Source organism: Carassius gibelio, chromosome B25 (assembly GCF_023724105.1).
Source record: "Carassius gibelio isolate Cgi1373 ecotype wild population from Czech Republic chromosome B25, carGib1.2-hapl.c, whole genome shotgun sequence".
NCBI lineage: Eukaryota > Metazoa > Chordata > Actinopteri > Cypriniformes > Cyprinidae > Carassius > Carassius gibelio.
The window spans coordinates 20,908,228-20,922,665 of record NC_068420.1 but is presented as its reverse complement, the minus strand read 5'-3'; the positions used below and the strand labels follow the sequence as shown (position 1 = coordinate 20,922,665).

The 14,438-nt window shown below is 38.3% G+C and overlaps 1 protein-coding gene across 1 annotated transcript; it reads left to right on the top strand.

Annotated features, from left to right (window-relative positions):
• The first annotated feature begins 2,116 nt into the window (after nt 1-2,116).
• LOC128014350 (piggyBac transposable element-derived protein 4-like) lies at nt 2,117-11,084 on the top strand. Its single transcript, XM_052597860.1, has 3 exons — nt 2,117-2,553; nt 7,327-7,413; nt 7,581-11,084. Exons 1-3 carry the CDS (start codon nt 2,330-2,332, stop codon nt 9,148-9,150), a joined length of 1,881 nt encoding a protein of 626 aa, XP_052453820.1. The 5' UTR covers nt 2,117-2,329; the 3' UTR covers nt 9,151-11,084.
• The last annotated feature ends 3,354 nt before the right edge of the window (nt 11,085-14,438 follow it).

Genomic DNA, 14,438 nt, shown 5'->3' with positions numbered 1-14,438 from the left:
ATGCACATGCTGAATCAGGTCAAAAGTGTTTAGAACCGTTATCATTTCTTTTGTAGTTTTGTTTTCTGCATTATCTATTTAAATGTTAAAATCCCCTGCAATAGCAAAACAGTCAAACTCTGAAGAAATCAATGATAATATTTCTGTGACCTGTGAGTTTCTGTGAATATTTCGGAGGCTTGTAAATAAACAAATAAACAGAATGCATGGAGCACCTTTGAGCACAATCCCTATTCAAAAAAAAAAAAAAAAAAAAACCGGTACTGACCAAATGACACTTGCTTGCATTGATAGACATCTTTAAATAGAGCAGCTACACCCCCACCTCTCCTAACAGTCCTGCAAACACTCATGTAAGTGAAGTTAGGAGGGGCTGCTTCATTTAGGATTGTTGCACTGCAGCTGTCTTCTAGCCATGTTTCATTTAGAAACATAAAATCCAGATTGATGCTAATTTGATGGCAGTGCTTTGTGTCTTTACATCAATCTTAGTGTGATGCATAATAGGCCGCAGATTAGATGAGTTTGCCCTTCGGCTTGAGAAGGCCTTAGACTTTCTATCAAGTGATAAAACTGAAATAGAGAAAGCTACAGGCACACTGGGTTCCCGCTTGTTCAGTAAGCATTTGTGAATGTTGCTGTTATTATGGCGCGGACCCGACACATATCACTGAGAGCTGCTATCAGTTGTTTTTGGTTCACCTTCAGCAGATAAAGGGTTTGGGCCCTGGCGTTGTGGCAGTGGTCGGAGAGCTCTCACAGGAGCAGGGCCCCCAGGATTTGGTTGGGGGACCCACTGTTTTTGTTGATATCTGTGGGCTGCAGATTTACATTAGACCTTTATCTGACCTGACAATCTTAGAAAAATTTGATGAGACAACAAAGTATTGCGCATGTAAATAACGTAACAACCTGGTTGTTGCAGGGTTAACTGTCTGCTTATGGACTTTTTCGACTTGGTGTCTAAACTCACTGCTAACTGCTTATCAACCTCTCTTCTCCGGGACACTGCGTACAGCAGACAGATGCACTGTGCAGCCTGCTCAGGCTGCCCTGCTGCCACTGACTGGTGAAATTTCACGGGGGTCGCTGCCGTGATGATGATGGGTGAAACCATTGTGACTGTGAGGGGGAGGGGATTCTAAATCGGTGATTTCTGTTTGAGAGGAGTTTGGTGCGGGTTTCCGAAAATATGGGACAAACCCCGACCCGTATTGATTCAAAACAGGACACGCTGTTTTATTCTCAAATACGGGACGATTCCATATTTTAAGGGATGGGTGGCAACCATAGCCGAAACCAACTAGCAGCTATCTACTGGATCAACTTAAGAGGAAATAGGGACAGCCACCCCCCCCCCCCCCCCCCCCAAAAAAAAGGTTTTGCAAGCAAGCTGGGAGAAGGAGAAAGTATATAGGGAGAGCTTTGGATGGACAGGAGATAAAATAGCAACAGATATGGGAATAAATAACAAAAAAATTGAGGAAACTAATATATGAACAAATAGGCCAGTTTGGATATTAGAATAACCAAAAGTAGATAAAGAATTACCGAATACTAGAGACTAGAGAGAGTGATAAGTCATCTGACAAAGTAGCAGACTATTATAGAAGAAGGGAGTGCATGTGTAAGGAGTATATTAAGATTTTTACAGATGGATCAAAAGAATGAAATGCAACGGGTCTAGGAATGACTGTGCCTATGCACAAGATAGAAATGAGTAAAATAACATCTGACTATTTAAGTATATATGCAGTAGAAATATGTGCCATCGTGATGGCAGTACAGTGGATTGTAGAAAATGCTAACCAAAATTGTATAGTATGTAGTGATTCTGTATCAGCACTTATGAGCATTGAAGCTGTTTTTGTCTAAGGCTTCCTATCATAGAGTAATAAAATATATGTTTGAATTTGTAAAGCACACCGGACTCAATGATATAATATATATATATATATATATTTATTTATTTATTTTTTTTTTTTTTTTGTAGGTTACAGGTGACATTATTTCCAAAGATAAGATAGGCCATAGTGATGATCAGGCACAATTTATCTGGAGGGTGGCAGTAGTGCGCTAAGTTAGTCCGCATCCGCTGTTAAGCAGCCAGAGAAGAAGAAGAAGAAGAAGAAACGCAACAAACTGGGTGCCAGCTGCAGTAAAACACCAAAGAAGAAGAACTGAACCCCAGACATTTCACAAGAGAATGGGCGCCAAAGAGGGAGTTTGGCCATTTTTGTGAAGGAAAGACGAAGTGTGAGGAAGAGGGAAGAGCTGGTCTGACTCTACACAACCGAGAAGCGCTTTATTCATGTGTTAATGACCTGGTATGAGCCACAGAAACACATTAACGCTCCACGATAAAAAGGCAGCACATTTGTATCTTTATTGTCATTTCTTCACGATGGCAAACACACGCGAGGAAGCTCTGCAGACGATCACAGACAGTGAGGAAGAGTTCACATGTTCTTCAGACGACGACGAAGATTTGGAGGACGAAAGCTTTCATTTAAAGAAACAATCTGAAACAACAAAGGGCCCAATTTATAATGAGTAAGTTGTTTATTCTTTCGTATAATATTTGTTATAAAAAAACGCTCATCTGTCTTAGGTCTGTTTTAGACTGAAATACGTTTGTAATGTTATGAATAAAATGTGCTGTTCTGTAGAGTTTTCATAGCATTTAACGATCTTACAAAACGTGTAACTGTAAATGTTCTGTATCGTGACTAAATAATAATAACAATATTTTGAGACCTTATCAGTGGCCTACAGTTTTGGATATACTTAAGGCCATTGTTTAACCCTGTAAGAACATAATTAAAAATGAAAATAATTATAATTAAACATGTATATTTAGATGTGTGGATGTGTGTGTATATTGAGAGTGAGGAGTCACGTGACACACACACACACACACACACAAAAAAAACGTATTCCATTGTTCCTATGTTTTCCACATGTATCGTGTGAAGTACTGCAGCAGTTTTTAACACAGCAGTAACTTCCAGGCATGGTAAATCAGTGCGGAATTGAAAAAACCTCCTCTAATACCGAGTTAACAACACATGTAAACAATCCTGTTTCGCCGCTGGTGTCCTGCCAACATGGCGGAGACTGTGATATCAACCCAACTTTGACGACAACTCCTCACTCTCAATACATACATGCATACAGTAGTCAACATTTCAGCAGTCAAATGTTGACTACTGTGTATTAGGAGTTGAACGACCACTGATTTTTTTTTTTAAAGTCGTCTTTAATGTGTTGAAAGTCCAGTCGAAGTCGACTAGTCGCTGTTGATGTCATTAATGGACAAATAATTCTGGAGCTGTGAAAACACCCTGTGCACAGCTTTGGTATTGAGAGTGAGGAGTTGTCGTCATGGTACAGAGCCCCTCCTCCTGCATTCACACTGTTAATGGCTTTATTCTAACCAGGACATTTACATCTTGTAATCACGCATTTAACTACCCTAGCTCACCCAGAACTGGTTTGTCCACTTTGCAGCCCCCAACACCCAACATAAAAACCTCTTATAGTATGTGTCACTGAACATCTTGTTACAATCTAGTGTTTACGAAACAGTCGCAGTTAATTACTTTGTCATTTTGGTCAAGAAAGTATCTGCTAAATGCAGTGTAATTACAACACACTAAAACGCATGTGAATAAACTTACTTTGGCTAGTACAATGCTGTTTTCACCACCTGGAGGCTTGTAGATGGACCCAGCCACAGCAGAAAGCCTCGTTACTTTCCAAAGACTTGTGGCTTTTAAACTGAACTGTGTAGTAGCTTGCACCAAAATCAAGATAATTCACAATATCCATATATGTGCATGGAGGTATATGGTGCAGGTCTCTGTGCTGCTGCAGGGAGCTCGTATGGGTCAATATTTTGGATGCTTGAGAGCTTCTCCAAATAGCGCTGTTTTGCGTTTGGTGTGAGCTAGGGCTGGGATAAACGATTCGTTTTAAACGATTAATCTAGTGATTATTTTTTCGATGCATCGATTAATCTAACGATTAATTTTTTCAGACCGATTTGACTTCGATTACCTCCCAATTAAAGCTGCGGTAGGTAACTTTTGACGCTCTAGCGGTTAATAAACAGAACTGCTTGCGTCTTGCGGAAGAACATCGTAGCCGGAACTACTTCTCTCTGTTTATGTCTATGAAGAATCACAAAGGTACTGTGTTACTCCGCCGTGGTACCCCCGAAGCAATCTAAAATAGTCCGAATATAAACACTTATTATAGGTGTACCCTAGTGATTCAGGACAAGCTAAAAACACGGTTTGGAAAATGGATTCATGGTGTACTCGCTTATTATATAAATTTTTCTACATTTTGAACACAAACAAAGTTACGGACCGCAGCTCTGATTGGTTGTTTTTTAACGTGAGCGATGTATTTTCTGCAAATGGCAATAGGACACTGGGAGGAGCCAGAGGAGCTTGATTCTTTCACAGATTATCTGTCTCATATTCTACTGTCAGGACATAATGACAGGTTTAAAATATATGTAAAAAAATATATTTTTACAAAATTTACCTACTGCAGCTTTAATTGACTACTAACAATTTATACATGTTGATTTGCATATCTGAATGAAAAAAACATGAATTCCTTAACATTGCAATATGTTTATTGCTCTTAAAATTACAAAATAAAAGACTGAATAAGAATGCATTACTTTGCACTTGTATAGAGATAGCATTCAATAAAATCTTGAAGCCTTGAAAAACACATAGCTTACTAAAACAAGCTTCCTGAACACATAGGGCCTAGCTTCCTGAAAAAAAGTTCTTCTTTCAGATGAAAATAACAACTTGATGTCTAGCATTCAATAAAAAAGGTGGCATTCAATGTCAGTTCTATATGCTGTAAAACTTCAATTAAAATGAATAATATTTGTTTCGATCACTGAATGAAGCCTGCTATATTTGGGACAACAGTCACAACCTTAAATTGCTTGCACAAAAATGTGTTTGTTCATTTAAACCATTATGCGCAGAGAACATTGAGGGTGAGAGAGCGTGAGGTCTGCAGTCTTGGCCATTAGTTGATTTCCTTGTTTTTGTGTAGGTAATACGTTGTCATATATGTTGAAACTTAAATAGACTACCTATACAAGTAGTAATGTCTCTTTGTATTATTTTGGCCTGTTATTGACGTAATGCACGTCATTGACAACATGCACAACCAGATGTTCGAATAGTTCGAATATTCGTGTATTTTTTAGAGGGAATATTCAAACGTCATTTATGAGCAATTTTGACAGCCCTATCTCAAAGTCTATGTTCCCATTTTGGATGCTGTCAATGACAACAACATAAAATTATGACCTTTCTGAAATATATTTTCAAGCCTAAAGGTATTTCCTACACACACCAGGTTTTCTCCCAGCTCTTTACAATTATTTCGGACTTTATAAAAAGTTTGAGTTCGTGTTTCAAAAAAATAACTGCATATTTTGACAATTGTGTGTGAGTTTTTGTCGTTTAAGTGCTACTGGCATGCTTGTCTGAAGCGGCTAGCCAGCATACATCCAGCTGAACACGCAGACTTTCAAACTATACTGCATTTGATAATCACCTTCATCCAGTTTGTGCTATTTCTGCGTTTTGACCGATAACAAGTCTTTATACTCATTTTAAACTACAATTGTGGATATCTCATAACTCCCTCACACAAGCTCTTGTCAACACTGCCATCTATTGATGTAGCGTTCTCCGGTAGATTGCAGTTGTTGCCAGGTTTTCACAGGAAAACCCGTCCAACGCTACTCAAAACCAGCCTAAAACTAGACCAATCTTTTTCGAGGGGGTCCCCAGTAAAAAAAAATAATAATAATTGGTGGCAAAGCGTTATAAGCGTTTTGAAAAATGGGGACATGGGTTATTTCCTCATAAAGCAGAGTTCAGACTTTACGATTTTCAAAGTAGTTGGGTCACTGTTCTTTTCACACTGCCTGACTATCTTGGCCAGCATTCAGTCACTGCTGTGTTCACACTGCACGATGGATCGGCGACAGAAGGTTTCACACTGCATGACTTTACAATAGGAAGAATCGCAGACAGCTCTGTCTGGCACACAATCTACGTTTCACAACCAAACACGTGTGAGATGTGACAAGAAAACAACGCGATATCACGCGTGCAAGACTGGAGTTATCTTGTGAGACTGGGATTATTAAAAATGGTAGCCCGCAAGAAGCTTGCAGTAAGAATTGCCTGTGCACTAATTTGCAGTGAAAACAAGAAAAAGAAAAGAAAATGGTTGGGGAGATGCGAGGAACAAGGATTGTGTGTTCTTATATCATGCTTACTGATATTGTGGTCTATAACTCTTCCCCGAACTCCCCGCTCTGTATCTTTCTCTCTCATTGGCTGTCGGTCATCGCCAATGTAGTTGCCGACTTGTCCGATGGTAAAAGTTATAATGAAATATAAAAAAAAAAATAATAATAAATTAGAATAATGAAATTAAAGTGGTCTCCCTATATTGTTTGGGTCACGCCGAGAACATTGATACCAATTATGCCAAAATTGGCCATACTTCCTGTCCGCCATTTTGATGTTGAAAAAATACTTTTTCAAACTCCTAGACTGTTAGTCCAATTTTCACCAAATTTGACTCTGATCATCTTCAGACCCCACTGGCCAAAAGTTATGGATTTCATGTTGATATATGAAACTATTCTCATTTAACGCATTAATTAAATTTGCTGGAAATATGCCAAAATGCATTCTAGGCTGTATCTCTGCAAAGCTTTGACATTTGCACCAAAGTTTGTATGTGCCATTGTCACCTCACACTGACCATGCCACACCAATTTAGTAACAGCGCCACCTATTGGTCAAGTGTTATAAACCAATCATTAACCATTAGTAATTACACTTATAAAAATGCTAATAACTTTTTATTGCATTAACCTATTGCAATGAAACTGGCTAATGTCTCTAAAATGTAAAAAAGCTCTTTGCTGTTGCACCGTACACATACTATAAAAATCTGAGTTCGTAAGTGCTTATATGGGCTCCTAATATAATTTGGTGTCCTTTTGGAGTTTCTAAGTGTCCTTTTTTGGAAAGACATCCAAATTTTTATATATATATATATATATATATATATATATATATATATATATATATTTGAATTTGAGAATCAACCTTCAATATTTATGCTGGATATAGAAAATTATGACAAAATATTTGAAACCAGATAAATGGCCTATGCTTAATTTCATGAAGTGTGTGATGAATCTAATATGCTACCCTTGACAATCAGACAAATTGTTTTTTTTTTTTTTTTTTTTTATAGGAGTGTTGCATTACCTTCAGGTGCATATCACACAAGGGCAGCAAGCAAGCGTCATTCATTTTTCTGCACTGAAGACAATCTTAACCAGTAAGTGTGCTTTATTTATTTTGGAACCGGATAGTCAACTTTTGATTACATGCTTTTAAATAATATACAAATTATATTTGTAAATTGTTTCTTTTAATGAGTGGTTTGTACACTAGATTAATTATGCTGTTGTCAGCATGTTCATATTATGCTTGCTCTTTTTGCAGATGTGAGAGTGACAGTGACCAGATGCCTGCTGCAAAGAGAGCCAGGACTCTTTCATGGAAAGAAGAGACTGATGTTGACCAGGTTCCTCAGACTCTGAGATTCCTGCCTGCTCGGGAACCAGGACCACAGTTGTCTGATGCTGAATCACATTCTCCCATGAGTCTTTTCAAACTGTTTTTCACAGAGAGCGCCGTGGAAAACCTGTGCCACAACACAAATGCTCAGGCTGCCAGGGCAATTGCAAAGGGCTGCAAGTACAAATGGACAGATGTCGGTGTTGATGAGCTGTATCGCTACATCGGACTCGTATTTTACATGGCTGTGGTGAAGATGAGCTCCATCGCTGACTACTGGGGGGAGGACAGTCTTTTCTCTCTGCCTTTTCCTGCCACAGTTATGTCAAGGGACAGATACCGCACCATTTCCTGGAATCTACACATGAGTCACCCAGACGCAGACGAGGAAAACGACAGAAAGAGGGGCACAGACCAACATGACCGTCTGTTCAGGATCAAACCCCTCATGAACATTATTCGTCTTGCGTGCAAAGCCTTCTATCATCCTAGAAGAAATCTAGCTGTGAAGGAGAGATTGGTGGCATGCAGAGCAAATATAGGAATGACGGCGTACATGAAAGCCAAGCTGACAAAGTTCAAGTTTTTTGTCCTTTCAGACTCCTCAAATGGATATACTGTGGACTTTTCCGTCTACACGGGCAATAATAGTTTTCCAACAGACCGTGGGCTTTCATATGATGCTGTGATGTCTCTCCTGGACCGTAAAGTTTTGGGCTCTGGGTACCATGTGTACATGGACGATTTCTACACCAGTCCAAAGCTCTTCACAGACTTGTTTACTCTGAAGTTTGGTGCTTGTGGGACGTACAGAGAGCAGAGGAAGGGCTTCCCAAAGTCTGCAGCTAATTCACTGAGCAGAAGCTCCAGCAGGGGATCCATCAGGTGGATTCGGGACGGGCCTCTTGTGTGTGTGAAGTGGATGGACACGCAAGTGGTGTCTGTTTGTTCCACCATACATGCTGCCTATACAGGAGAGCGTGTACAAAGAAAAATCAAAGCACAACATACATGGAAAACAAAGTCTTTTCCATGTCCTGCACCTGTGACTGCATACAGCCAGCACATGGGGGGTGTTGACCTGTCCGATCAACTGTTGCAATACTACTCTGCACAACACAAAACCATGAAGTGGTACAGAAAAATCTTCCTACACTTCTTGGACATTGCTGCCAACAACGCTTTCATATTGCACAAAGAGCTGCACGGCAACATGACTCACGATCAGTTCATGGAGGAGCTTATTGCAGAGCTCTGTGGTGTGTCACAGAAAGCAGCACCAAAACAGTTTAGCACAGACCATGTGCCAATCCCAGGAGCTGAGCTGACTTCAGATGTCAGAAGAATTGCTACTGTCGGTCGCCGGATCTGTGTGCATTGCAAAGTAGTGCACAGAAAAAAGCAACAAACACCTTGGAAATGCCAGGCTTGTGACGTTCATTTGTGTCTTCAGTTGAACAGAAACTGTTTCCAGGAATGGCACAAAAGTCTGTGATTGTGTTAAAATTGGGTCTCCAAAAAATGCCATGAAAGATGTAAAACATTTTGAAAAAAATAATTTTGGCAAACCTCAGGCAAATAGGTATAGTTAAAAAAAAATGTATGTTTATCTGCTTGCGCCCAGGGCATCGAAAATGTAGGTCATTTTGTTTCTTCATTAGAACACAGAAGATTTTTAACTCAAACCATTCCAGTATTTCAGTCTTATAATAGAAGTGAATGGAAATCATGGCTTTGAGGGTCAAAAAAACATACACAGACAAAACCAAATTAAACCCTGTAGCTCGTGACCATACATTGATGTGTAAAGACACAAAACAATCGGTCTGTGCAAGAAAGCGAACCATATTTATATAGTTTTTTTTTTTTTACATCAATTTCACCGCAATGTCTGAACTGTCCTAAGCACATTTTCAACAGTCAGTGTTTGATAAGCCTTCTACTTGCTTTCCAGCACATAGCAGAATTATAAGTGCATTACCGCCACCTATCTCTCAAATGGACCATTGACATTCCTAATTGAGATTGTAGATATTGTTTCAATGGTCCATTTGAGAGATGGGTGGCGTCAATGCACTTCTAAGGTTGCAATCTGCTGTAAAGCAAGAAGACGTGTCGAACAACGACTGAAGAATACGAAAACCCGTAAATCCCATAAAGATCCCGTAAAGATCCTGTAAAAGACACATGAAATTACGATGACACATTTTGTTTCACTTAGCTAGCGAATGATCTCAACTTCAGCCCAGATAGTGAGGAGCTAACTAGTGTTAGGCGATATGGTCATTTTTCATATCGTCAGCCCGTGAGATCGACGATACACAATATTATCGTGCATGGGTGGAGCGAGAGAGAGACTCTCTGTTCTTGTCATAGCATAACTATTCAGTGTTTTAAACCACGCAGGTGCGCGAGAGAGAGCCTGTGGAATCCCCAATATACTAAAAAATATACTTTCAAACATACTGATAAACTAACGTTAAATATAAAAAATAATGAATTTAAAACAGCTAGTTCATATATAGTCTGACGGAATGTCATATCTTGCGTCCTATGACAAATCTGCCGCATCTGTGCATGGAAGTTATCAGTCTAAATGTTCAGCAAAATCAGTCAACTGTGAAAATCAATAGTAGATTTCATTTAAAGTTCAGCAGTTTAAAACTAATGTTGGACATAAACGAGCATGTTAAATATAAATTATTCAAAACAGGTAAGTTCATATATTTGGAGTACAGTTGAATTGAACTGATGCATCAGTCATACAGCGCTCCAGACCGCGTGCCTCATGACGAGACCGATGCAGCGCCACAGAAACAAGAATGAGATGCATTCTAACATAACTGTAAAATTTAACTCAGTTAGTGAGGGCTCGTTTAAAATTATGCTCATATATAGGCCATTCAGATTAGTTGTTAAAGTGCAATGCTACAGGCTCTAATTCTCATTTGTGTGTGTGCGTGCGTGTGAAATGCGGTGCTAAAGTGAAATAGCTGGGCAGTTTAAGCTGAATTGTAATAGGCCACCTAATAAAAATAATAATAATTTTAAATACAAATAATAAATTTCTGGGACCAACGTGCAGTGTGAAAGGAGCTAAAGTCACTTAGATCTTGGTTGCGCTGGGGGTAAGCAGATAAACAGAAAATGTTAATTTTTGTGTGAACCATCCCTGTAAGTGTTCATTAAAAAATCTATGAAATGGAAGGCCAAAATGTTCAGAAATGGACTAATTAACAACAATTTAAAACGACTTAAAGGAGGAAAAAATAAAAACAATGCTCATAAATTAAAAATTAAAAAAAAAACTTTTTTCCTTTTTCTTTTTGAAAACTTGTTTCTTTTTTCTGATACAAAAGATGTTTTGTTTACTTTTTAAAGCTGTAGGCTACATTATTAATACTCCAATAAAGTTGAATTGAAATTAAATTATTATTAGTTGTTGTTGTTTTTTTTTTTTTTTTTCTGACATTATGGAATGTTAATTTAAAAGGTTGTACAAAATTATAACCGGATGGACAAAATTACTTTGGTTTGACTGTATTTATTGTGTATATAAGTGTTAATTTCGTTTACTAAAACAAGACGATAACAAAGAATTTCAATTGACTTTTTTTTCACATGACTTAAGAGAAGACAAAGACCAGATGACAATAAGGTCAATAAACGATGACTGTGACTATATTAGCATGCAATTTAGTTGTCCAAATAAGATGAGACTAAAATGTATTCAAGAAAATGAAAACTTAAACAAAAAACATCTTTTAGTTTCTCAAAAATAAAAATAGACAACATTTTATTGCAGACTGCTCTACAAGTGCTACGCAAGCTTTCATCAGTGTGGTTGCTAGATATCAAGAGTTCTAATCCCTGTATCGGAGCTTCTCCTTTACAATAATACATTTTCTGCCCAGTGATTTGCTTATTTTAAGCAATCTGGCAACCATTAGCACCTGCTCACTCTTCAATGGGAAGTGCTGCTGCCGATTACCTGAAACACAGACAAACAAGCTGGAGTTTAGCCATCAAAATAAAAGCATCATTCAGCAGGTCTGTGTTCTGTCATGAGCGCTCCACTGTATTGTTTGCAATTGTGGTTGCTGTAGAAGTGCACTTACTTGACCGCTGTTGTTTTAATAGATAAATAGGCAATTGCAATTTGGAATTATAGTGGAACTGCTTGAAATTTCACTGTATGATCAGTATGATTATACATTTTAGCAAACATTTTTATCAGTTTATATCATTATACAGTATGCTGAAAATGTGACTAAGTATTGACTAAAACCTTCCTAAAATGGACAATCAATCAGTATGATAACTAAAATGTACATCTGACTAAGACTTAACAAAGAGTGGCTGACAAAATTAATACTGTTGTACGGTTAATAAAAATCTTATTCTTAAAATGTAAAGTTTTCATTGACAAACTATATTAAAATATTGTAGAGTCTCTTTGACTAAAACTAAATAAGATTAGGTTGACTTAATTTGATTAATTAACAATTAACAAGGACATCTAACACTGGACTGAGACTAATAGCTAACAAAATTAACACTATTTATGAAATGTTAAGGAGATTAAATAGCCCTCACTTCAAATTTATTGTATGTATGCCCTGTCTTTTCTTTGAATACTTCTGATTATACACATTGTTTATCTAAAGGGATTTCAGAAGTTATAAAAACAGTTTCAGCCCAAGTTCAGGCCAATATTTTAGGATTTTCAAAATTGGTTTCAGATGGCCACATTGTGGACAGAATTTTACAGTGTGCTCCTATCTTAAATTACAATTTCAGGAAAGTTGCTCATTTATAAAATGCTGCACAGAAATGATCCTAAATTTGACTTTACGATTATCTTACGATTATCTCTCAAATATGTGTGATTCATGAACATACATACAGTACACACAGAAAACACACGTCTCTCTTTCAGATGTGAAATCTATAAATTATAAATTCTTAAACTTGTGCACAGCTGAATGGTTTCAGCTGTCTACTTTGTAAACAACTAATTAATGTCATTACCATATAAAAGATCACCAGTCATTAGCTGCGTTTACATGGAACCTACTAATCCAATCGTAATGGGACTAGAACAGGGGTCGGCAACCTACGGCACGCGTGCCAACAGTGGCACGCAGAGGGATAATCACTGGCACTCAAGCAACAGGGAAAACTGCATACTGATGTACATGTTGACTTAACTTCTCATAGTCACACAGCCTGTTAGAAGTGTGTGAATTAACTTGCGTTAGTCTATGGATGTGCGTGCGCGCTGCACATACTGGGCGCTTCAGATCAAAGCATCAGCTGTCTAACAGTGTTGTCAATGTCAAAATGATGGCCAATCAGATGGCCAATCAAATCAAAGTAGGTGGGGTATACGCAAGGGGCAAGGAACTCGACCGGAAGTTGAAGTCGGGTGGGGGCTGCCATCTTTTAGCAGAACTTCACTTGCGTTAGCATTCCCATTGACTCCCATTCATTTTGGCGTCACTTTGACAGCGAATAACTTTACATCTGAGGCGTTTAAAGACTCTGTTTGTCCATTATTTATTTCTAAAGATACACGACAATATATAAAGGGCTCCATTACCTTCTATGTTACATTATGGCCCCGTATAAACAGTTTTTGTAAAAAATAGGCTAACGATTGCGTCATAACCACTCGGCTCTCTGTCGCATTACCGTATACAGACAGGAGGAGAAGCTCGCAGGCAATTAACTTATTATGGCGAACTGGCGTTACATTTTAAAATACTATACAAAATAATTAATCAGAATACTTACTCCTGATCACTCACGACTATGGAACTCCCCGATCAAGCTCGCCGTCTCTGCAAGATTAACGATGGCAGTTTGCACGCACAGCTACTAGAAGATTTACATCTGTCAGACAGGTTGCTGACGTCGTCAAGCTTCGTTTGAGTCTGCGCGTCAGAAACGGAAGTGCTAAAAAACGCTAAAACTGGGCTTCATTTGTCTCAATTGAGTTCCAATGGAGTCGCTGTGTCCATTTCTTTTACTGTCTATGGGTATACGGTTCACACAAGCAGAGCGTGAAGTGTCAGTTTAATGTTATAGAGATTAAGGTAAGATGAAGCTGCGAATCATTTAACATTAGTCAACTTTTAATAATATGCTTTACAATAGAAATATTAAGTGACAGCTATATCCAGTGATTACAATTTTTCTGAAATATGGCCATTTTGAGAGAGAGGGAGAGAGATGTGTAAATTGTCTTCGTCTGTCTCTCTCTAGGAACTATGAAGCGATTTTGCACAGGTTCCTAACTGATGACGAAGAATTGGTAGGGCAGTCTGAGCCATTAAGTCTTAGGTTATTACATCAGTCCCTCCAGAAAAACGCGATTATGCGATTGCCTGATTTAATGCATAATCAGCCAAAGGCCACATATTTATGCGGTGTCGTATTTTTTTCAAATACGCCGCTCTTTTGCCGCATAAATTGCCGATTTCAGAAAGCAAAATATGCGGGGCTAGCATGATTTCATAATCCCTATATTTTTCATTTAAAAAAACTACATATTAGCAGAAAGTTGAAAAATGTTGCGTTTACTTCACACAAGTAAAGCGCCATTTTCCCCCTATTTTCATGGGAACCTTATGAAGTGACGTAATTACGTGACGTGAACATCATCTGCAAACCCCGCGGTGAAACTTGCAGTGCGTAAATCATTATTGTTTGCCAACAAAAATAAGCGCGAAGCAGTTTCCTGATTTGTTACATGAAAGTGGAGCCAAATTATATTGCGGG

Bases quoted from the DNA above. Each gene is read 5' to 3' on its own strand.
- LOC128014350 (XM_052597860.1), top strand. From the start codon at position 2,330: ATGAGCCACAGAAACACATTAACGCTCCACGATAAAAAGGCAGCACAT. The intron at 2,554-7,326 runs GTAAGTTGTTTA...TTTTTTTTATAG, and splicing joins AAGGGCCCAATTTATAATGA to GAGTGTTGCATTACCTTCAG. The intron at 7,414-7,580 runs GTAAGTGTGCTT...CTCTTTTTGCAG, and splicing joins ACTGAAGACAATCTTAACCA to ATGTGAGAGTGACAGTGACC.